The 25,387-nt window shown below is 35.7% G+C and overlaps 1 protein-coding gene and 1 long non-coding RNA gene across 13 annotated transcripts in view; one reads left to right on the top strand and one right to left on the bottom strand.

Annotated features, from left to right (window-relative positions):
* Positions 1–3,235: 3,235 nt before the first annotated feature.
* The window catches only part of GABPA (GA binding protein transcription factor subunit alpha), a 35,888-nt gene continuing 13,736 nt past the window's right edge, over positions 3,236–25,387 (bottom strand). For all 12 annotated transcript variants that reach the window (XM_025450058.3, XM_025450063.3, XM_025450068.3 and 9 more), the window contains 6 exons: positions 23,216–23,461; positions 16,233–16,427; positions 13,153–13,206; positions 12,072–12,212; positions 11,642–11,834; positions 3,236–6,815 (listed from right to left, as the gene is read on the bottom strand). In XM_025450058.3, the coding sequence (XP_025305843.1) occupies positions 6,587–6,815; positions 11,642–11,834; positions 12,072–12,212; positions 13,153–13,206; positions 16,233–16,427; positions 23,216–23,461 (1,058 nt within the window). In that variant the 3' untranslated portion in view covers positions 3,236–6,586. The remainder of the gene's footprint in view (positions 6,816–11,641; positions 11,835–12,071; positions 12,213–13,152; positions 13,207–16,232; positions 16,428–23,215; positions 23,462–25,387) is intronic.
* Positions 7,586–25,255, top strand: LOC112661930 (uncharacterized). The gene is made up of 3 exons (XR_003138092.3): positions 7,586–7,742; positions 19,515–19,663; positions 23,222–25,255. It is a non-coding gene; the product is annotated as an uncharacterized LOC112661930 (long non-coding RNA).

Below are 25,387 nucleotides of genomic sequence, written 5' to 3'. Positions count from 1 at the left end.
CTCTTAAGTGTGTACAGTTCAGTAATGTTAAGGATATTCACATTATTGTGTAACCAACATATGGAGATTTTTCATCTTGCAAAACTGAACTCTATACCCATTAAGCAACTCTTCATTTCCCCCGCTGCCCTTCATTCATTTTATAAGACTTTCAGTCTGTGACATATTGGAAATAAGAAAGTGGCCCTTCACCACAGGTTTTAAAATCATTCTAAGTTAGTATTTTAAATCAGTTTAATAGTAGTAAAATGCCTTTTAAACATGTGCTTAGCTTGCAAATTAAAGTCATACACGCACACAAATCAGTTTGGGATTACAAATTATACCTGATTTTCTGAGTATTTTCATCACTTCAAATGGGATAAAATTAGGTTTTGGTTTTAGAGCAATTTATTTCACTCAAACCATAATCTTGTAAGCATGTCATAGTTTGATCATTGCTTGACCATACATAACACACAACACCTTTTCTGACCCATTTGATTCCAGAGACTTTGGTCCTTGGCACCTGTGTGGCTCAGTGGTTGAGTGTCTGCCTTCAGCTCAGAGCGTAATCTTGGAGATGGGGGATCGAGTCCCACATTGGGCTCTCTGCATGGAGCCTGCTTCTCCCTCTGCCTTTGTCTCTCTCTCTCTGTGTGTCTCTCATGAATAAATAAATACAATCTTAAAAAAAAAGCTTTTCTTTTTTGCAACGGGTTTGCTGCCAGAACACAGGGGTCGTGAAAACCACCACTAAACCTAAACCAAAATGGGAAAGGAAATGACTCACATCAACATCATAGTCATTGGGGCAGCCCCAGGTGGCTCAGCAATTTAGCGCCGCCTTCAGCCGGGGGTGTGATCCTGGAGACCCAGGATCAAGTCCCAAGTTGGGCTCTCTGCACGGAGCCTGCTTCTCCCTCTGCCTGTGTCTCTCTTTCTCTGTGTCATGAAATAAAAAAATAAAATAAAATAAAATAAAAAAATAAAATAAAATAAAATAAAATAAATAAAATAAATAAAATAAAATAAAATAAAATAATAAAATAAAATAAAATAAAATAAAATAAAATAAAATAAAATAAAATAAAATAAACATCGTAGTCATTGGATGCATAGATTGGGCAAGTCTACCACTACTGGTCATCTGATCTACAAATGTGGTGGGATTGACAAAAGAACTATCGAAAAATTTGAGGAGGCTGCTGAGATGGGAAAAGGCTCCTTCAGGTACGCCTGGGTCTTGGATAAACTGAAAGCTGAACATGAACATGGTATCACCGTTGATATCTCCCTGTGGAAATTTGAGACCAGCAAGTATTATGTGACCATCACTGATGCCACAGGACACAAACACTATCAAAAACATGATTACAGGCACACCTCAGGCTGACTGTGCTGTCCTGATTGTTGCTGCTGGTGTTGGTGAATTTGAAGCAGGTTATCTCCAAGATGGGGCAGACCCGGGAGCATGCCCTTCTGGCTTAAAACACTGGGTGTCAAACAACTAGTTGTTGGTGTTAACAAAATAGATTCCACTGAGCCACCCTACAGCTGGAAGAGATGACGTCTACAAAATTGGTGGTATTGGTACTGTCCCTGTGGGCCGAGTGGAGACTGGTGTTGTTAAGCCTGGCATGGTGGTCACCTTGCTCTGGTCAATGTTACAACTGAAGTAAAGTCTGTTGAAATGCACCACGAAGCTTCAAGTGAGGCTCTTCCTGGGGACAATGTGGGCTTCAATGTCAAGAACGTATCTGTCAAAGATGTTCGTCGTGGCAACGTGGCTGGTGACAGCAAAAATGACCCACCAATGGAAGCAGCTGGCTTCATGGCCCAGGTGATTATCCTGAACCATCCAGGATAAATCAGTGCTGGACGTGCACCTGTGCTGGATCATCACACAGCTCACATTGCTCGCAAGTTTGCTGAGCTGAAGAAGAGAGATCATTCCGGAAAAAAGCTGGAAGATGGTCCCAAGTTCTTGAAATCTGGGGATGCTGCCTTTGTTGATATGGTTCCTGGCAAACCTATGTGTGTTGAGAGCTTCTCTGTCCTCTTCTGGGCCGTTTTGCTGTTTGTGACATGAGACAGACGGTTGCTGTGGGTGTCATCCAAGCAGTGGACAAGAAGGCAGCTGGAGCTGGCCACGTCTCCAAGTCCATCCAGAAGGCGGCTCAGAAGGCTAAATGAATATTATCCCCAACACCTGCCACCCCAGTCTTAATCAGTGGTGGAGGAAGGGTCTCAGAAGTCTCTGTGTCAATTGGCCATTTACGTTTAATAGTAAAAGACTGGTTATTGATAACAATGCAACATAAAACCTTCAGAAGGAAAGGAGAATATTTTGCGGACCTTTTTTTGTGTGAGTGTGCATGTATGGCAGTTTTAAGTTAGTTTTTAAAATCAGTACTTTTTAATGGAAACGACTTGACGAAAAATCTGTCACAGAATTTTGAGACCCATTAAAACAAAAGTTTAAGGAGAAAATAAAAGCTTTTACCAACTCGTTTGCTGACAAGGCCACTTTCAAAAAAAAAAAAAGACTGGTCCTGGCTGAGGCAACATAAACAGGTGATTTTTTTTCTTTAGTTGAAAAAGACTTGCCTTTTCACAAGTACTCAGTGTTACTACCATTCCTTCTGTTGCTATTCTAAAAGTTTGGCTCTGTGGATGGTATTTCATTTCTTTTAAGATTCTTATTTGACAGAGCACATGCAGGGTGAGCAGCAGGTAGAGGGAGAGGAAGCAGCAGGCTACCCACTGAGCAGGGAGCAGGACTCGGGGCTCGATCCCAGGAACAAAGGATCATGACCTGAGCCCAAGGCAGAAGCTTCACTGACTGAGCCACCCAGGTGCCCCTCTTTTTTCTTTTTTTTAAGATTTATTTATTTTGAGAAAGTGTGAGCAGGGGCAGGGGAGAGAGAATCTCAAGCAGACTCCTTGCTGAGCACAGAGCCTGTCACAAGGCTTGATTCCACAACCTTGAGATCATGACCTAAGATGAAATCAAGAGTTGGACACTCAACTGACTGAGCCACCCAGGGACTCCTCATTTTCTTAAAAACAGTAACTCTAACATCTAATTTTAGTTCAGTGGAATCTGTTCTTCCCAAATTGATAGTTTTTAAATAAAGTATATGGTACTCATGTACAATACAACAGATGTAGACTGTCATATTTTCTCATCCAACCTAATTCCAGGAATTTCAGACTTTTTTATGTAGGAAAAAAACTTCCAAGAACACAGAAATATACTGTATAATAGTTTTATTTTTCTCATTTTACTATTTTTACATTTTATGCACAAATATTTTTTATCTGAGTAAAAATAGAAAATAACTGTTTCATGTAAAATTACAAAAAAAATAAAAACCACAAAGAAATACATAATTGTTATTATGACCGTATAAGTGTCTTTATTTAAAGAGTAAAAATGTATGCAAAAATCCTCCTTCCTTTTACAAAAGACTGAGAATATTTTTTTCTGGCAGCAAGTGAAATATCACTGAAATATCAATATTTTTACACCTTCTAGATGTGAAGACATTAAGTTAGTCACAGGTTGTTTTGTAATTATGAATTTTAAAACATTTTTGTGCTATTTCAAAGATACACTAGTTCTTTTTAAAAGGCAGTAGCATAAAATGATGGACATGGAAAACAGGTGACCTCACCAAAAATGTTTGGAGGCACAACCTTTTAAAAAAATGTCACACTTGAGTTTCGTCATTAATGGGAAAAGGAAAACAACTAAACCATTTCTCTAATTATCTGACATGGATTGATACAAAAATGAATGTGATGAGTTGATACATGTGAAGATCAACAACACATAGCAATTCTTTAATGTGTCTGATTTTCTGGTATCAACACAAATTTCCAACTTCAGGCTAGATACACATCAAAGTTGGCTCAGTAAGAACCACACATGGAAAACAAGTTTTAAAGCAAAAATGGACATTTCCTTACTTTGTACTTAGAGGGTACAAAAGATGACCAACCATTTTATCTTTCTTCCTTTAAATACACTGTAAATTCCTCTATGGAAAATTTATTCATAAAAACAGCAAAGAATGAATAGCATGAATTGTATCTTCTTTTACAACACAAGTTCTCTTTCAATAAAAGAAAAGACTGCCTGGCTTTCTGATAATGTAACCTTAATAAGAACAATGGAGACAGTTTAATATTTAGGTTGAGAAAACGTAACTCAAGTTTCTTCAATCATGTGGGAGAATCAGTCTCATGACTTCACCTACGTTCTGGTGCATAAAATGATGGTGAAAGATGGAGATGAAAAAGAAAAAAAGAAATAGCACCTGTATGAGAATGATCTTTGTTCAAGTTGTAATGGGGAATAAAACTGCCAAAGGAAGAAAAATGGATAGAATGTGTCTTTGAAAGAAGGAATCTGAGGAATGCTTAAAGGAGAGGCAGCAATAGTTTGGAGATCCAAAAGAAACGTGGGTTCCTTGCCTTGAAATATATACAAATATATATAATTGCAACATAAAGAAGTCTGTCATCTTTGCTAAAACTTTAAAGTAACGTCTCCCCAAAAGCATTTTAATACTAAAATCAAAAATTTTGAGCTCTTGATAACATACCAGAAGAATTTACTTCCTTGTATGTTTTAAAACCATAAGCGACTTGTCAACTCCCCAGATTGTAATATGGTGCAAAACCTTCTTTTCAGCCATTTATTTGTTATCTGAACCTAAAGCTTCTATATATTATTTCATATGGTTATTCTACTCAGATATTCTTGTAGTCAGTGCCCAAAGTAACTGATAGTTTGTCAGTCTATGCTGTATGTTTATAAAAAGGTAAAAATAGAAGTTACAAGTTTTACTCTTTTTAGGCAGCTACCACAGTCTCAACGACTTAATCATATAGATGAGAACTGACCCTACACATCATAGTCCTACAGCACACAGCACTTCAAGCTACGGTTTGAGGTTACCAAAGAAGATCAGAGATCCTTCCTCTCCTGCTGGTTCCTAAGATCCCTGCCTTCTGGCTCATTCCAGACTACCGTCTGGTACCAGTATAGCGACTGCTAGTGATGCCTCCTCAACTTATACCCCTTTCCTCCTGGTTAGTCAGAAGCATCAACTGAGATCTTAGAAAGCTGCCTAGGGGGGTGGGTTTAAAGAAAATGATGAAGGAGAAGGTGCATAAAGTAACATTTAAGAATCAATCTTCTGCTGTAAGAGGATTAAAAGCTTTTTGCCAGTATCTCATGATTCGCATATAATACCTTAAAACAAAAAGCAAAAAGAAATAAAGAAAGCAAGCAAAAAAGACTTTTCTAGCCATTTCTGTTTAGTGTTAGCTTGTGATAAGTTTCATATATATGAAAATCATAATTAAAACATTTTTTAAATGAGTTATGTTTTAAAATATCTTTCCTTTTGAATACCATTATATCTTCATATGTATGTGTATAGGTATATATAATAAAACAGTCAATTGGACATATATATAGATATTTATGCTCACACATATATAATATTCAAAAGGAAGAAATTAAGGAAATGGGAAATTTTGTTTTGAGAGCAGACTGCCTATACTGGAGGTCAGAATTTCCTTTTAAAACTATTGGCAAGTAATTTGCTCTTGTCCTGAAAGGTAAAGTACTGCTGACTGATTTAAAGTCTTCATTTCATCAGAAACACAATGACTATATAAGCTGCTTTTGTATAATACACTAGCAGTATAGGGCAATTTTAAAAAAAGAAAGCAAGCCATACCAAACCAAACTAAACCAAACTTTTATTTTCTGGCTGAGGTATACCTTTTCAGTTTTTTAAATCTCTGACAGGAAAAACAGAGATCATTTCAGAATTTTTCTAATAGTTGGTTTATTAGAATTAAATGCCTCTCTTAAAATAATTTAAATTCTTGGCCTGACATTATGAATAATCTATACAGAAAATCCTTAAAATTAGCTTGAGGTAAGCCAAATTTCAACCTGGATCTCCTTCTGCAGCAATGCTCTTTTGCCAGTTGACTTCTTATTGTCCTCTGCTTGCAAATATATAAATTATTTTAATAACCTGATACTCTCAGTTTAGTAATTAATATTATAATTTTATTTGATATGAATATTTTAGCTCTGCTTGATTAGATGAAACAGGCACACATGCTTTAGCTGTGAAAAATTCCATTTTCTGGTTCTATGTAAAGCAACATCTAAAGCAGCAGAGAGGGGGAAACAGTTATATTTTCAAAAATAGTTATGCCAGACTGTTTCCTGGAGATACTTCATTTATTTTTCATCCTCAGATGCTACTGGCTATTTTTGGTAGGGCTAGACATTAATACTGACCAGTTTAGCTTTCCTGACTGTTAACAAACTATCCCACAATGAACCTGACTTCGTGCTGAAGACATTGTGGTGATCCTTAACATACACATATTCTAAAATATATGCTCAAAGTAAAAAGATCCAAATTCACAAGAGTATGAAATATTTATAAAAAAATCATGCATCAGATTGTACAGTCTAGAAATAAGATTCAAATTCAGTAATAAAGGTAAGAGCAATATTTGCTCTAATTATTTAAGAAAGACCTCGGACTCCCAGAAGGTCCTGGGCTCAATTATCCTTTTCCGTCTGCAGAGAAGCAGTAGCCAGGGCTACTGCTGTGACTGGCTGGGCAATCCCATGAAGCTGCATCTTTGCAAGTTTCTTCTGTTCACATTCTGTGACCAAACGGTTCAACTCTGCTGCACTGTATCCAATAAGAGTCTTCAAGTCACAGACAAACTTGTACACAAATCTCTTGCCTTGAACTTTACAAATCATGTCCCCGTCATAATAATACCTTTAAAAAGAAAAACACATTAGGACCATAGAAAAAATACAGAATTTGGACTTCTTAAAATATTTAACAGATTCTTGCATAGGCAGAAGCCTAGTATTGTATCTATACCAACATCAGTTAACACTGAAGTTATATAGAAATATTTAATGGTACCATCCAAGGAAACTTCAAAACATTACTCACTAAAATTTCAAGATTCAGTATTCTAAAACTCTATATATTAAATTTTCAAAATGTATTTCAACAACTATGATAAAATACTAATTTAAAATGAATATTATTAAAACAAAACAAAGAACTTGAAAGCAAGGGCTTGGAATCAGAATGTCAAGATTCAAAATACAGTGTCTCGACTTTGTGATTTTGTCACCACAGGGAAGTCACATTTTCTCTAAGCTTTTATTCGTCATCTATACAATGAGGTTAAAAACAGTACTTACCTTCAGAGAATTGTTGGGAATTAAAAGGGTTATCTTTGCAAAGTGCTCACTTAAGCACACAATGACTGGCACATAGCCCTCTATAAAATATAAGCTATGTTAATAATTAAGAACCCATATAAAAGGAGACAATTTTTAATACACGTATTCTACAGACTGTGGGAATCTGCTATATGTTGTAGCCACGCCTTCACCGTCACCGTTTTAATGTGTAAAGGCTCTCCTTTCAGTGAAATTCAAATCCAAATTCAAATACAAAAGGGAGCCTCAAAAGTGTAAGTAAAGGGCTAGAAGAAGGACAGAATACAGAACACCAGGAAAGAGGACATCATAAAGAAACAAGGTTTCTATACCTACACAGACAAATCTAGAAGTCTAGTTTACTGTTGCTATGTATGGAGTGGAAATAGAGCTGGATTTGTATTTACTTTGGAAAACAGACTTTATTTACTGTTATGTGCTGCCAAGTCCAACAAAAGGAAAAAAGGTGAGTCGAGACTTTTATAGATAGGAGGATTAAGCCTTTTATTATTTTTTCCCTATCCTGTGAAGCCTTCATTTTAAAACTGCACTGCCTGTCAGTACCAATTTGACAATGAGCAGTTATGAAAGGAATGACCATTTGCCAAAGTACCAAAGTGGTATAAACAACTACCACATTTAGCAAGATTTTATTATAAAAGTCATTCAACTTAATCAAGAGTCCATTAATAAAAAGGCTGATCCATATGCAGGATATTAAGTCACTTTTCCTAAATTTCAGAATAGCAAAAGTCTAACAGTCAGTTATGTTCACTTTCTCAGTGAGAGATACAAAACACTGGGCAGAGTTCTTGTGTTTTCTTTTGTGCCAATTACATTTATATAGAATTTAGATCTTACCCACAAACCACCAATTTCCTGTCATCCAGTTTAAAATGAGATTAGTATAATAAAAAAAAATGAGATTAGTATTTCAATTTCTTAGAAAATTTTTACATAGTATGTAAGGTTATAACAGACCCTTGAGAAAAAAGTAAAATGAAGAAAGTGGTTTTATATTTCAAGGAGGAAAATGGAGTTGGTATAATCTTCTGTCTCTTAGTAAGAGATGATAAAGAATACAAACATTAATTTTTAAATTTACTTAGTATGTCCTTCAATCTAGTAGATGCATCATACAACCACATATAAGAACATTCATATTTGTACCCTCTCTAAAATGAAGAAAGTAGTAAGATAGTACACAGTATCTGTACTTTCATGCACATGATCCCCTCTCCCTGCTTTTTCGAAGCTTGTATATTTTTAAGCCTTTTAAATTGTGAAATAGATTTCCCCAGAATCCCTCAAAGGCCCTTCCCAATCACTACCCCGCCTCACTCTAAAAGGTAAACACAATCCTGTTCCATGATGGTGGTTCATTGCTTGTCACCCAAATATGTATCCTTAAATGCTGTAATTTACTTTTTCTGTTCTTGAACTTTACACTATTAAATGCATTCATAAAATATATACTCTTTTGGGTGGGTCTGATTCCTTCACCGAACATTACGTTTGTGAGATTCATCTATATCAGTGCCTGTAGGCAGTTCATTTCCATGGATACAGTCTACTTTTGTTTACCACCATTCATTTAGTCACTCTCTTGTTCATAGGTATTTGGTTTCTGGTCTTTGGATATTATAAATAATGCTATGAGCACATATGTGGACATAAGCATGTGCTTCTGTCTGGTAAATATTTAGGAGAGAAACTCCTGAGTTAAGAGGTTATATCCCTACCCCAAAGTGTAGAGGCATTCCCGCTCCTCCACATCCTCATCAACACTTGGTACTGGGAATCATTTAAATTTTAGCCACCCTGAGAACTGTGTTGTGTCATTTTATCATGGTTTCCAAATGTGTTTCCCGGATTACAAAAGAGGCTGTGCACAGTGGCAGTCACTGGCCATGCACATAATCTCCAGCTGGTACTGCCTATTCAAGTCTCTTGCCTATTTTTTTCTATTTCTCCTATTGATTTGTACTTCAAACCTGACTTTTGTGTAAGGTCTGTGGCTTGCCTTTCACTCTCCTAATGATGGCTTCCATTGACCAAAAGTTCTAATTTAAATGTAGTCCAATTTCTTGATCTTCTCCATCAGGTTTAGTGCTGTAGATTGTTTGATGTCTTTCCTCACCTACTGACATCATGGAGATATTCCTGGATGCTTTCCTATTTTACTTTCCACATTTATAGCTATAAGCTACATGGAACCAATTTCTAGTATAGTATGAGGAAGAGGTGGAATTTAACTTTATTTCCTATGGATAGTCAATGTCTCAGCTCTGCTGATTTGAAAAACGGGTCTTTCCTCATGTCTTTTCCCCATGCCATCTTTAAGTCAAATACTCTTATATTCTTGGTTCTACTTGGGCTCTTTATTGTAATCTGTGATCTATTTGTTCTAAGCAAACAACACACATGCTATTGTTGTAGGTTTACAGAAAGTTTCAATGTCCTGGAGAGCAAGTCTTTCTGCTCTGTTCATCTTCTTCTGGTATCCCTGTTACTATGGCACTTTACATTCCCACATTTATAAATTTCACAATCCACATGTTAAGTTCTAAAAAAAAAAAAAAACAAAACCTTTCTGCATTGAAACTTGTATCAATCTGGGGAGAACAGGCATCTTAATGATTAACTCTAATAATTTATCTGTAATTTTGAAGGGACTTGTGTATATCTAATCATATCAACTGCCAAAAATGACAGTTTTAATTCTCATTATACGGAAAGGATCTTAAAATAGTTGGCAAAGTGTGTGAGACTAAATAAATGATAAATACATTGAAAATAAAGCATTTTAGGGGCACCTGGAAGCTCAGTTGGTTAAACATCTCCCTTCAACTCAAGTTATAATATCAGAGTCCTGGTATTGAGTCCCGCATCGGGCTTTCTACTCAGCAGGGAGCCTGCTTCTCCCTTTCCCTTTGCCCACCACCCCCATCCTAAGTCGTGCTCTCTCAAATAAATAACATTAAAAAAAAAAAAGAAAAAAAGAAAAGCAAGCATTTTAGTTACTTATGAATGCTAAGGAAACCAGTTATTTTGGAAAAAATAATCATGCTAAAATATGTAACAATACTTACATGATAATGATCCTAACAATGAAAACTGATATTACCACAATTTCCATATAATTATGTAATTACATTATGAAGGGACAAAGAGAATGTGTGTAGGGATGAGAGGTAGATCACAATCTCATAGTGTGAAATTCACAATGCCCAAGCAGCAGTAAAAGCATATTACTTAGAAACAGAGATAAATTACAGAGCTATTTTACACTATGTTCAATCTTCCAAGAAAGGACATTAGCTCTGTGATATTTCCATATATCTTGCTTTTTAACTTAAATGCACATACTGAATTTCCATCTCCATAGTAAGAATAATTTGAGTACTTATGTCAAAAAAAATTCATACTACTTATGAGATGTTACAAATAATTTTATTCTATTCCAATTCAAACTGTATAAAGGTTGGATATTCAGATTTAGGCAGGCTGAAAGGGGAGAAAGAACAGAGAAATGGGTTGACATTTTGCACCTAGTTATAAAAAACAAAATATATGCATCTTTGCTAAAATTTACACTCAATTCACCTATACAAATAAATGATAGCATCTTTATCTGTTATGCAAATAACAGAAAATTCGGAGATTAAACACTTAAGTTTTTTAAGATTTTATTTATTTGAGAGAGAAAGAGAGAGAGAGGGAGAGGGAGAGGGAGAGGCAGACTCGTCACTGAGCAGGGAGCCCAATGTGGGGCATGATCCTAGGACCCTAGGATCATGACCTGAACTGTAAGAAGATGCTTAACTGACTGAGCTATCCAGGAGTCCCTAAACATAAGACTTTTTAACAGAATAATATATGCTTTTGAATGAGATAAAAACAAATAATCTTGGAATCATCCTAAAAAGAAAACAAAACAATGTGCCTCAAAGTTAATACTAAAGATCTTTGTAAAAGTCATTTTGGGGGCGCCTGGGTGGCTCAGTCAGTTAAGTGTCTGACTCTTGGTTTCAGCTCAGGTTGTGATCTCAGGATCCGGGGATGGAGTCCCACCCTGAGCTCTGTGCTGAGTGCAGAGTCGCTAAAGTTTCACTCTTTCTCTCCCTCAGCCCTTCCCCCTACCCGTATGCTCAAGCGTGCACAAGCTCTCTAAAATGAATAAAATAAATCTTAAAAAAGTCACTTTTAACACAAGTGTGAAATTTTTAGCTTTTTAAAAAATTAAATAAACATCTTATAAACAAATCTTTTAATGTTATATAACAATATTAAACCTATAAAAAGTCATTTTTTAGAAAGGCTTGATAATAAAAAGTAATAATCATAATAATGATAAATGCTTACCTTAAAGCACGACTGAGTTTCTCATAGTTCATTGTAGGCTTATTTTTACGTTGTCCCCATTTTTGCGCAACTAGTTCAGGCTGATTTAGCTTAAACTCGCCTTCATCACCAACCCAAGAAATGCAGTCTCGAGCATCCTTGTCAGTAAGAAGTTCTAGCAAAAACTGCCACAGTTGGATTTGGCCATTGTTTCCTAAATTGACAGAAAGGACAAGTGTTTACCACAGTGTTATGGGTTAATAGCAGGCAAAAGGCAATAAACAGGTTCTCTGGTTCATCCCTCAACCATGCTACAAACAAAAATTCTTATAAATGCTATTTACATACTGCCAGAGAAATAATCCACATTCATACTTTCATACAGTGAAACAGGACAAAATACACATGATTTGACAAATTTTATAAATACCGTAAGATAATGCAAAAATACCCGTTCTGTTCCCAGGTGAACTTCTATCTTCTCCTGAAATCCTTGGAGCTCTTTGTACTTTTGCTGCCTTTGCACTGCTGTTTATGACTTTAATGGTGGTTGGGGTAGCAGACTGCACTGATGCTGGGATAATCTGCACAGCTGCACAGAAAAACAAGGGAAACATTTTTTCTTTTCTAATACAAGCCACGAGAAACATTACTGACAGAAAATGCTGTTAGTTTCATTAATGCCCCTCCAATTAGCTCAACAAAAGGCCTTTCAAAAAAACCTTACTCCACAGCAGTTTTGAACAAAATTACCAAAGAAGTTCTGAGGATAAGGTACGATGTTTTCATCATGGGTTGTGAATCTGAACTGCAGGAATAAGAGTTGGTCTTATTTTGGATGAACTTAGTGGTGTATATACGTTAGACAAAGAATGGTAAAAACATTTGCTTTAAGAGTAATTCTTTATTAAAAGTAGTTTATCAAATGCTGGGAGAAAATGTGGACACATAAGAACTCACATGCAGTACTGGTGAGAGTACCAGAGCCTCCCCCCACTTTATGGAAAGCTGTGCTGGTGGTCCCCAGTCAGGTTGCAAGGGTGGAACCCCTGCGATAAACCAGAGGACCTCACGTTCTTACAAATACTCATTCCATGATATTCAGAGTTTGAAAAATAATAGCAGTGAAAATGAGTGAAATCAGACTGCAAGTACCAACACAAGTCTCTGTTCCACAAAAAAAGCAAGTTATAAAAATATGTGTAGTTTATTTAATCATTTTACCCAAAAAGTTTAAACATGGGTAAAATAATGCATAAATTGTGGTTGCCTAGGTGGTAAAAATATAAAATATACATAGAATAATAAACATCAAATTCAGAATAATCATTTCAAATGCGATCTACAACAGGTAAACTTGATAGTTTTAATTCTTATGGTGTACGCAGATGTTATACTTTAATTCTTGTTATATTTAAAATATTTCATAAAAAGTTTAAAAATTAAATTTCCTTTTTATTACCTTGCAGTGCTGAATTAAAACAAAATCTCTTACTGACAAATGGGCATACATAATGGGCATGAGTACTCACGTTGATCAATTGTAACTATCTCATTCATCTGTTGTTCTTGGCTTGCCAACACATCTGAAGAACACACACAAAAATTTTTGTTTACACTTAAACCCAGAAATGCAAACTTAAGTTAGTAAAACTCAATCTAAGTAATCAACCAAATAAACAAAAAAGCAAAACATTGAAGAAAACTTACTGGCACGATAATTTCAAAAATACTTGATAGTCACTTTGCAAGGAAAAAGATACTTTAAGAGAAGTAGCCAATGGAGAGGTCCAATTCTTTTAATGTTAAGAAAAGTTATTCAGAGAATCATGGTCTTCTAAACATAAATATCTCTATCTATTTATCTGTGTGAAACCATTTAAAAACATGGAAATCTTCAAGATCAACAAAGTTGAGAATATACATCACACTGAAATTACTTATACATTCAAAGATATACATTCTCAGTCAAGATGACTGAGAGATCTTCAGAATGTACTATTCTAACAAACTGAAAAGTTTTGAATAAATTCACTTAAACTTTTTAAAATTAATTAATTAATTATTCATGAGAGAGCGAGAGGGCAGAGAGAGACACAGGCAGAGGGAGAAGCAGGCTCCATGCAGGAAGCCTGAGGTGGGACTCGATCCTGGGTCTCCAGGTTCACGCCCTGGGCTGAAGGCGGCGCTAAACCACTGAGCCATCTGGGCTGCCCTCACTTTAACTTTTTTTAAAAAAGATTTTATTTGAGAGAGAGAGAGAGAGAAAGGGAGAGGGAGAGAGAAAATTTCAAGTAGACTCCGTGCTGAGCAGGAAGCCTCACGATCTCACATCCCTGAGGATCATGACCTGAGACGAAATTAGAGTCTGATGCTTAACCGACTGAACCATGGAGGCACCTGCAAACTGCTTTAACTTTATAATGCTCCTTAAAGATAGCTAAATTTTCAATAAAATTGTAATGGTCCTAAATGTCACAAGGGAACAAAATAATTTAACAATGGCTACCAATCTAGCTCTCAACATCAGAGTTACACTGTAAAAGGTCCTAATTAATATAACCCTTTAGAGGTTATATTCATTCCATGCCTTCCTCATCTGTTACTATTCCCTACTCAAATGCTATTCTTTATTTCTTAAATGAGAGTTCCTATTTCCCAGTCTCTAATACTTCAGTCTATTTATTTAGGGCCCATCATAGATTGGATGCTTTTCTCTTGAAGCTGTACCCACCAGCAACCACCTGTGTAGTTTGAGTCCTAGTGCCTGGTCCTGAACACAGTTCTACTTAAGGTGCCATGCCAGGAACCAGTTCCAGCACACAGAGCTGGAAAGGGCTGAGAAACTGAGAAGAGGTCTAAACCCTGTCAGATGGGGGCTTTCCTTAGGGGTTTATATAATTATATGGGACAGATGCTGGTTCTGATCTTAGCACTCATTCCTGGCTCTGGGACTTTGGTAAATTATTCAATAAACTTAATTTCCTCAAGTTTAAATGAATTATCCCCATCTACCACCTAAATTAGCTGTTATAAGGATTCAAGGAAAATGTTTTCAAAAAGCCCAACACCTGAAACCTATCAGTAAGCTGAAGATTCTACTGTTTCACCCAGATTCCTCATTCTGAGCATTCTCTCCACTTCAAGAAAATGAACAGATACACAAGATTCCTTCACTCCCTATACTAGGAAAAGGTTCTGGATGAGCTTTAAAGATTGATAAGTACTAGGAGAACCAGAAAGAGACAAGAACAATAAAGTACTGCCCTGGAGGAGAGCGCAGAACACCCCAATTTAAGAAAAATTATACTGGAACCTAAGCAAACTATCTTTGTCCTAATCCTGACAAGTCCCTACAAGGAAAACACTTCAGCAAAAGTGACTCACATGTTAAAAACCTGAAAAAAATGCAAGAGTTTGCCTTATTTATTGGAAAAGCTCTGTAGAAAATAAAAACCTGTGAAATCAAAGGACAAAACTTCAACTAGAACATTTATTTACCTAATAAGAACAACTGGAAATAATTCTTGTAAATGTAATGAATGCAGTAAGACTTTCAGTGTCAACAGACACTTTTCACCTCTAATATTTAAGAGATTCCATGAAAGAAACTATAAATATAATCAATGAAGGAAAGCTTCTCCCTCGAGCTCATTTCTTATTCGGCAGCAGAGAATGCACCTCAGATGAAAACCCTAAGCCTTCAAATACCTGTGGAAAATCCCTCCAACCAGAGCTGCTCCTTTACTGGGCGCATAAGAGAAAAAACCCTACCAGTTACTTTTTTACCCATAACCATTACAAAAACAAAGTCAGCGTCTGTCCTGTTCACACATTCTGAAAAGTATGTGGGTCTGGCTAGCATTTCTGGCCCGCAGAATGGTGTTAGGGAACAGGATATTGCTGCGCTATTTTAACAGACAGTCACTGAAATACAAGACAGATTAAAATTCACACAAAATAATTTACATTTATTTGAGCTTTTTTGTTGTTGTTGGTCAGCCAAGAAGTTTCTAATTTCTTTATATAGTCACTTAATCATAATAATAATGTCTGTGGAGCCAACATGGAAACACTTATAACCAGCAGACTTCAATTCAAGACAGAGGACTGCATACTACTTTCTCCCTTAAGATCCCATTCAATTAAAAGGAATTTTAGAAGATTTCATTGAGGGAAGAAATCAGTGAACAACTTTAAATTTCCAGAAGATGAAGAGTAAATTAAAGAACTGACTGATGAAACAGAAGTCAATAAACTGGAATTTACAAAGAGAGCTAAGTGTGGACACAGAATCTTAAGAATTTGGATTCTCATGTTTGTCAGTCTGGTTTTGAATCCTGACTGCCACTCCCTAGCTGTGTACCTTTCTGGGGCTGGCTCTCTAAGCCTCATTATCCTATCTAAAAAAGTAAGGAAAGTAATGATTTGGGGCATTAGCAGAGAGATTAAGTGAGATAATATATATAAAGCTCCCACACAGCCTTTAACAATTAATAGGTGCTATTATTGCTATTATCATTGATCACAATGAACAATGAAGACAATGTTATAAGAAATAAAGTTAAATTCAAGCTAGAGTGCCAAATAGATAATAATTCAAATTTTATACATTTTCGGAGAAGTTCCAGATGACTCCACAGAATTTCTCCCCGAGGGACTCGCTGAAAAAAGTCTTCTTGGTTGAGACTGCATAATTCTCTTCCGGAAATGTTGAGCGTGGTCAAGTCTATATCAGTCATGCTGAATTCCTTCATTACCCAAACCACCCAATGCAGGACTTGGTCCGTAGACCACTGTATAGGATCTAGAGAGAAAAACAGTACCATTAGCCTAGTCCTATCTTAGATATTATATAAATTCACAGTTAATTTGTCAATATACATACACACATATATGGACAAAAATCCAGACAGGTTTTTTTCCCAAGTGAAATAAACTCAAATGAAATAAAAAGATTTTTAATACTCTATTTTCTCTTCAGCTCCTTTTCAATTTTTCAATCTAAATTTTTAATGAATTCACCTGGTTTTACAGCCGTTAGTCTGGATTTTTATCAAGAAAAACAATGTAAAATTACTCTCCAAGGGTCAACTCTAAGAATAAAATATGTGATTATTCTGGAGAATGTTATTCTCTGTGATTATTATTCTCTGTGATTATTCTGGAGTATGTTATCTAAGTTTGAAACATTACTTTTTAGCAGTGTATAATTTGGTGCACTGAAAAAAATAAACTGTAAGGGGTTTCTGAGGAGCTAAACTTATTTCTCAAAATGTGCACAACATAATCCTTTCCTTTTGCTTCTAGTAAAAAGCTGGTGCTCCTGTATTTACCCTTTAGCAGCACTTATAATACAACATGCAAATTGCATGTTTACTCAGCTGTCTTTCCCTGCAACACATTAAGGTCTTAAATACAAGGACTGTATCTTATAAACCACTGTATCTTTAGAATTTACAACAATGCCTCATGCATAGCATAATTTGTTAAATCTATGAAAAGTAAATCCAAAAAGTCATTTTCTTCATCATTTTTTACTATCTAATTGAATTCACAAATAAAAAAGATGGCCAACATGTATACATATTTCATTGTATCCCTGGGACCTAATAGATTATTCTATCCAAATAAATTTAATAAATACTGGCTGACTTAATTTTGGTATAGGTATTTCTGCATGAAAAAGATGATCTATCCAAAGAATATTGGTTACACACCCCTAAGATGCATGCTATTTAATTGGAATAAGTGGGGAGAAAAAAAAACATTTAGGTACTTATCAAGAACCAATCGATAATAAAAAAGGAATCAAACATAAAATAGGATTGATAGCCACATAACTGATTTTTAATTTGATCTTTTCACAAAAATGTGAAAGGGAAGATTCTGAGAAGATGGCAGCAAAGTTTTTTAATGCCTCTGAATGCACACATTAAAAAAACCCACTACAAGCAAGAGAGCAAAACCAAAAATTCATGTACATTTACAATAAAATCAGGTGACAAGATATCCCCATGGAAGCCAAAATACATCCAGGTAAAGACAAAGCAGTAACAGTTACAGACTTTCAGGGCAGCAGTATCTATTCAGAAGAAGGCAAAGGGCGAATGAAGCAAGAGCCATCTGACCATTCTTCATTCTGAGCACAGGAGAACCCAAACACAGCCAAGAAGTTTTCATTGAAAGCAGAATAAGCCAAGCTAATAGGAGGAGCTCAAATAGTTTTCCCCAATCTAACAACAGCTGAGTACAAAGGTCATAGTAAGGCTTAAAAGGGGTTGGAGCAGTGCAGCACCTCTGGGTTTTTCAAACGGAGTCACAGATCACATCCAGGAGAGGGGACCACAGAGAGGAGAAACTGGAGGGAATAGAATCTAAATTGAGTAGCACAGGAACACCAAGTAAAAAGACAGAGAAGGTCCAGATAAAAGTGGGGTAAGGGAACAGACAGGAACCGAGAAAGCAAGTGGTGCTATTTTTTTTTCTTAAGTTTTGTTTATTTAAGTAATCTCTATACCCAATGTGGGGCTTGATCTCATGACCCCGAGGGTCAAGGGTCAAGTGCTCTTCTGACTGAGCCAGCCAGGCACCTCTACTGGCTCTATTTTTTAATACTACTTGAAAATAACAGATGAGTTTTGGGAGAATAGATCCCAGTAACAAAAGTCTACAAACTGAAGACTGAGACTCTCTGTACTTCCCTTTCCACTTGCAGAATGCAGCATTCACATACATGTCAACCCTAAATCCTTACCCCAACCTTCTACTCCTGTCAGATGTTTGGCCAATTCTTCAGAAAGTTAGATACTCAGGAAAAAGATCTATACATACTGACACTTGAAAAATCTTTTAATGAAATGACTATTACCCCATTTTAACAGTGTCCAGTCAAGAAAACCCCTTTCAGAGCTTCAAACTAGTTAGCTTTCAAGTTATTCACTCTTAAATATGAAAAGATGAACAGGGATAGTCAGATATTTGAGAGACTAAAAACAAACCATTAAACAAAGAAAAATAGAACCCAGAAGCAGAAACAATGCAATAACAAGACAGAATTTTTTTTTTAAGATTTTATTTATTTATTCATGAGAGACAGAGGCAGAGACACAGGCAGAGGGAGAAGCAGGCTCCATGCCGGGAACCCGATGTAGGACTCGATCCTGGGACTCCAGGATCATGACCTGCGCTGAAGGGAGCGCTAAACCGCTGAGCCACCCAACCCAGGCCGCCTGATAAAATTCTCTAGATCAGCAGCTGTCCAACAGAAATACAATGTGGTAATTTTAAAAATTTTCTCACAGTTACACTGAAATAGGTAAAGTTTATTTAAATAATAATGTAATTTCATTTAATGTATCCAAATGTTATTTCAACATGTTCAACATAAAAAACTTAAAAGATTTTACATTCTTTTCTCTTTGTACCAGGTATTTTACACTTACAGCACATCTCAGTTCAGATCAGGCAGGTTTTAAGTGCTCACATGGGGACTAGTAGCTACTGCACTGGGCAGCGCAGGGCTATGAAATGCTACACCATAACCCATAAATCTACAGCATACGAAAAAGTTGCACAATGCCACTAAACCAAGATAAAGACCAAAGATAAAAAGGAAATCCAAACATCTTCCAGAAAGAAAAAAAAGGATATAAAAAGGAACTAGAATCAGAATGCTCCCTGGACATCTCACACTATAATAAAACAGAACAAGGCCATATAAATATTGAGGAAAAATAATATTTCAATTTAATATTCTATACCCAAGCTATCAATCAGAGAGAAGAGAATAAAGACATTTTCAGGTATGCAGTCTCCCCTACCAAAAAAAAAAAAAAAAAAAATCCCAAAAAACAAAACACCCCCAAAACAAAAAACTACTTTTATTTTCTAGGTACCCTTTCTAAGGAAAACTGTAAGAAGTAAAGAGAGAATAATGAGTAAATTGGGAAAACAGAACCAAGAAAAAGGGAAATGTAAGATCTGGAAGATAGATCCAGCATTGCAGGAAAGTCAAGGATGTCCTAGGATGACAGCTCTGTGGTAAGTACACTGAATCCAGACATACTTGAGAATCTGGGAAAAACTACTCATAGGCACAAAACAGACTGATGGAAATGGGAGACAATCTTGGTATGTGTAGAAATCTACACAATTGAAAAACTAAGCCAACTGTTAACTTCAGGAAAATTAAAAGTTGTCAAAATGCAGTCACGGTTATATGAGAAATTCTCACAGTACAGAAAAATAACTAATGACTTAAATAAAAGTTACCTAAGAATATTCACAAAATGGGGAAAGATAAGGTTAAGTTTAATTTGCTTGCAGGAGAAAGCCATGTAAGAGAACTAATCTACTGCAACGCAATGTAAGAGAACATCTACTGCAACGATTAAAGAAGTAACTTCCTATTAAGAAGTTAATAATGATTTAAAAAAGCAGTAAAGTAGAAAGTAGTTGCAACTGAGGAGCAGGACTGAAGAAAGGAAAACTTTTCATAAGACTTTCTTTCTTTAAACCAGATTTGACAGATACTTAGTGAGAACATACCCACGGACTGGGGGAGAGCTAGTCAGATACAAATCAACTCTACCTATAATACTTAATTTTTATGTCAATACATAATATCTTAAAATGTTAATACTTAACAATTCTGGAAGCCAGAATCATAAGTATATATCTTTATTTTTAATTATTCAAACTAGAAGTAAAAATAAAAATAAATAAGCACAGTCATCTTTTCAATATTTCTGTTTAATAATGGACAAGAATGACTTTAATCTTACCTAAGTCAGTTTAACATATTCCCACTTGACCCGACTTCTACCTACTACAAATTCATTAATTTGAGTTTCACCTACAGTTTTTAAATGTGAAATAGTTAAAAAAAAAAAAAAAAAAAGCAACAACAACACATAAAAAATATCAGGAAAAATCTCAGTGACAGGACTGTACATATATGAAGGGGTGACTTTAGGCTCCTGTCAAGATAGTAAGTTGATATGTGTAAAATGAATTCAGGGAATTATGAATCAATATTTCAAGGAGATTTAAAGTAGCTATGATCAGTTAGGTCTATTTCAATTTTGCAGAGAATTAAGCAATTTCAAAATGACTACCCTTAGGTGCAGACACAGAAATGAGAAACAACAGGTTCCTAAGAAAACAGCAATCAAATTTCTAAAACTTTCCAGTTGCTAACAATTTCATGACAACAACAAAACAAAAACCAGTGATTTTAAAAAAGTCTTCCTATACCTAAATAAACCTCACATGCTTTAAAAGAGCTTTATTCTAAGTAAATGATACCCCTGGTAGGAACTATGAGTCAGAATTTATAATCTTACTCTCTATAATTCATTTTTATATACTACTCTCCATAAAAGATTCTGCTACTAAAGGGTTCTTGTTGAAAGTAGTACAACTATAAAATAGTATTTCAAATGTTTGTATGCTTCCTTCTTTCCTTCTCACTGCATTTCCCCTCTCTGAGGTGACTCCAAACTCACTAACAATAATGTCAAGCACATCCATGCTAGCTTCTACAAGTCACAAATAAAGAACAATATTGTCAACCACATATTTGAGGAATGACGCTACCTGATGCTTTGAACTGAGCTTACCTTCCTATGCTCCAATTAAAACCTCCTGGCTTCCTTCATCTATCTTTCTCCTGCTAGTGCCAAACCATTTTATCTACAAATACTCAGGTTACCAACAACTCATGAACCTTCAATAATTATTTATTCCCCCAACACTCTTCCCATTTGCCCCCCCTCAAAGGTTAATATTCAGTTTTTTCCACTTCAATAATATCTATTTCCTATAATTCGGTGTCTCTTAACTCTAGTTACTTTTTGGAAATCTACCAATGAACCTCTGATACCCAAATTTAACAGATACCACTCAATTGGCATTCTTCTCTTTATCAGCAATATGGCCACTCTTGACCATCTAAAACTTTTTCAGTTTCAGAGACATGATATAAATTCTTATCTTCCTTCTATCTTTTCAGCTATTCCATGTTTCCATTCCTTTTCCTCAACCTGAAATGCTGACAAGATCCAGGCTTTAAAGAGTTCCATTCCATTTAATCTCTCTCCATCAGAGACTGTATATGCTTTTCTAGCTTCAAAACAAACTCAACACAGCAAAGTCCCAGAAAATATCTTTATCTCGTTCCACATCTTGTGTACCTGAAAATACTTTCTGGCTACTTTCAGTTAAAATATGTACTATTACTTCTAAAGGAAGTACTACCAACACTTAATCCTTGAAAAAAATCTTTCCAATATCAGACTTCCCCACCTTCCCCACTTAAGTGCTGGAGGGCACAGCCTAGCTTTCTTATGTACTACTGAAACCCCAGCATTTAATCTGATGCTTGGTGTATGTGGGTCACTAAATATGTAATGAAGATATAACTAATTCTCGTCAATATGATCATTCCCCTAGTCACCCAAACTTGAGAAGTTCCATCAGTCCTTGAATCTCTCCTCTCTACCCTCACGCAACCTATCACTGGTTTCATTCATCTCTTCGCACATAAATTATTGAGTCTAGGCGAACCTAGACCTTTACCACCTAGACACATCTCATCTATAACATGCTCCTATTTTCCCTTCATTCAGTCTCTATCTGTTCCAACGTATGTCACGTACTACTGCTACATCATCTCCCATGGTCACGTCCATCTATCAAAGGCAGTTCTATAATGCTAGAGAGTAACTCCACCAAATCTTCTCGCTTACTCCTGTATACTCACTCCTACGTCTAACTTTTGCATGCACATTTGCTATCTGGACTGTCCTCATCTGCTCAACTGTTTATCTATAATAAACCTTTCCCCAGTGTTCACCAGGCCACTGCAATCCCTTTAAGATTATTCTTTTCTCGGGATGCCTGGGTGGCTCAGCGGTTGAGGGTCTGCCATTGGCCCAGGGTATGATCCTGGGATTGAGTCCCACATCGGACTACTTGCAGAGAGCCTACTTCTCCCTTGGCCTGTGTCTCTGCCTCTCTCTCTCTCTCTGTCTCTTATGAGTAAATGAATAAAAAAAAAATCTTTAAAAAAATTCTTTTCTTTTTAAGATTTATTTATTTATTTTAGGGAGGAGGGGCAGAGGGAGAGGGAGAGAAGCAAACTCTGTGCTGAGGCAGGCAGACTGACTTGGGGCTTGATCCCAGAACCCTGAGACATTGACCTGAGCCAGTCAAAAGTCATATGCTCAACTAACTGAGCTACCCAGGTGCCCCTGATCCGTCTGAGATCCTAATAGCACATTCTCTTTATATAAGTTACTGACAGCTTAAAACCATGCTACTTTTTATGGTAAATATTTCTTTTTATTTATTTTCTCTCTCTTCAATTACACTGAACACTCTAAAGACAGTATTTTTTTTTTAATTTGTCTTCTTAGCACCTGAGATAGTATTTGTTCAAAGGGGATAAAAGGAGAGATACAGAATATCAATATTCTTTCTAAAAAAAAAAATCTACATTGAAAAGAGATTATAACTTAATGACTCTAGTGTCTTCTATGTCAAGCTTAATTCTTATTGTTCTACTTAACATGTAATTAAGTATTTTATTACCATAAGGTATCCCAAGACGTTCCTGCTCTTTCCTATAACCTTCCAGAGCGGCAGCCCATCTTGTCACTTGTTCTGAGGTTTCATCTGAAATAGTTGTAATGTGTTTTGTGCCATCGAGAGTTATTACTTGAGCTTCCTCAACAAGATGTGCTTCAGCTTCAGCATGGTGGGCATCCGGATCGATGACAACTTCAACTGTTTCCGCAGGTTTTACAATTTCAAGGATGTTTAGCTTAGGCTCAATTCCTTAAGAGTGGGATAAAAAAAAGTAAATATACATGAAAACAAAAAAGCCACTAAAAAATAAAATTTAGCTTAGTTTATATGTTCTCAAAAGGTAGAGCAAATGTTCTCTTTTAGACATAAATACAATTATTCACTAGAATTTCAGTAGATGACAGTATGTGTTAATATTAATTTCCTGATTTTGATAATTGTAATGTAGTCATAAAAAAAGAATTACTTGTTTTTAGAAGACACATACACTGATGCATTTAGGGACAGAAGGAAATCATGTCTGCAACTTATTCTTAAAAATAATGCGGGGATTGGTGGATGGAAATAAAGCAAATGTAATAAAAGTTAACATTTGGAGAATCTAGGTAAAGGACATTCAGGAATTTTTTTACTACTCTTGCAACTTTTCTGTACATCTGAAATAATATAGAAGACACCACCACCATACCCAATTACATATAAACATTTATTAGAAAAAAAGTACCAGTATGGATTAGAATATAAAAGCCAGACCAGCGAGAATATAAATGAGTGGTTACCCACCTGTAGAATTTTTAAAAAGTCCTTCTAAGCAAATTAAAATAATTTACTGGCTGTTTTTCTTTTCAAAGGTCAAAGTACATGTTTTAAAAATGAATAGGCACTAAGTTTGTTAGATTAAATTCACATTACTAACTTCTGATTTCCCTTTTCAATTGAATGAATCAACAACCCCAAATTCTTAAGACGGTCACAACAGAATAACTAGCCCTGTATATAATCATCTCGATACTTCCACTAAAATGACAGCTCTAAGAAACTAGCATATTAGCTAATAGCTATTGTTTGGTCACTGATTCTGTTATATAATCTGTATCAAATTTAATCAAAGTGTATTTGAAAGAAAAAAATAAAACTTCCTCTCTGAAAGCCAACTCCATAATAAAATGTATTGCTATCATTTATTACATGGTATAAAGATAAATCACTTTTTTCAAATACACCTATAACGTTTGAAAAAATTTTTTTCTAAGTTTTATTCTGACTCCCCACTCAAATTTCATCAAGTCAGCTCTTCCTAAATACACCTGCACTAAGAGGTCACTAGGCTTTTAAAGATAAAACAAAGAATTTCTTTCTTATTGCCAATGATAGTCAGTATTGGGGAAACTGTAGATCAGGAGGGGATAACTACCATTCTTTTTTCTAAGATATAATTTGTGAAATCCCATTATAAGCAATATGATATGTCCAAACATTAAAATTGGTCTAAAACTCTGGTCAGAATTCCTAACCAGGTACATTTTTAAAGACTAAAATTTAGCCTATGAAAAATAGTTTCTTAATTTTCTAACTTTTGTACTTACACAAGATTAGTAAAATACTGTGATGGACAGGGCTGGCTGACTGAGTCACTCAATATTTTTTGCAAATTCCACTCTCCTGTGCTAAACTGTAGGGACTACATTTCCTTGTGGCGAGGGTTCCAGTCGTGATTCTGGCTCTAGAATCACTGGCATAAGCCTTCTATCTGGTAAGGAGTTAAGGGACAAGCAGGCACCTCACACCCATGTTTTGGCTAGTGTGGATGACTGTGAAGGCAGCATGGTTCTAAGCTCACAGCTATAGTGATGGCTTTCAGATCTGGTATCTTCCAGATCATGGAAGGGCAGCAGCTTCTTTGGCAATCCAGTTCTGCAGTGTTGCTAAGGTGTTCTGAGAAAGTCAACCAGAACCCATTCTTCCAGTTCTCTTTACCTTACAATATATCCTTCCCTGAGAAAAATAGGTAGAATATGTCATACAAAAAAAAAAAAAAAAGAATATGTTATACTATCTCTGCTTCACCCTGACAGATATAATTAAACCAAAAGCATGAATATTTGGCTACAAAATCACATTAAGTAATTTGGACAACCATCCAAAATACCCAAAACTTGTAAAACTGAGTTCTCC

The sequence above is a fragment of the Canis lupus genome, chromosome 31 (genome assembly GCF_003254725.2).
Source record: "Canis lupus dingo isolate Sandy chromosome 31, ASM325472v2, whole genome shotgun sequence".
Lineage (NCBI taxonomy): Eukaryota > Metazoa > Chordata > Mammalia > Carnivora > Canidae > Canis > Canis lupus.
The sequence above is the reverse complement of the archived record's forward strand: the minus strand, read 5'-3'. Positions and strand labels throughout refer to the sequence as shown.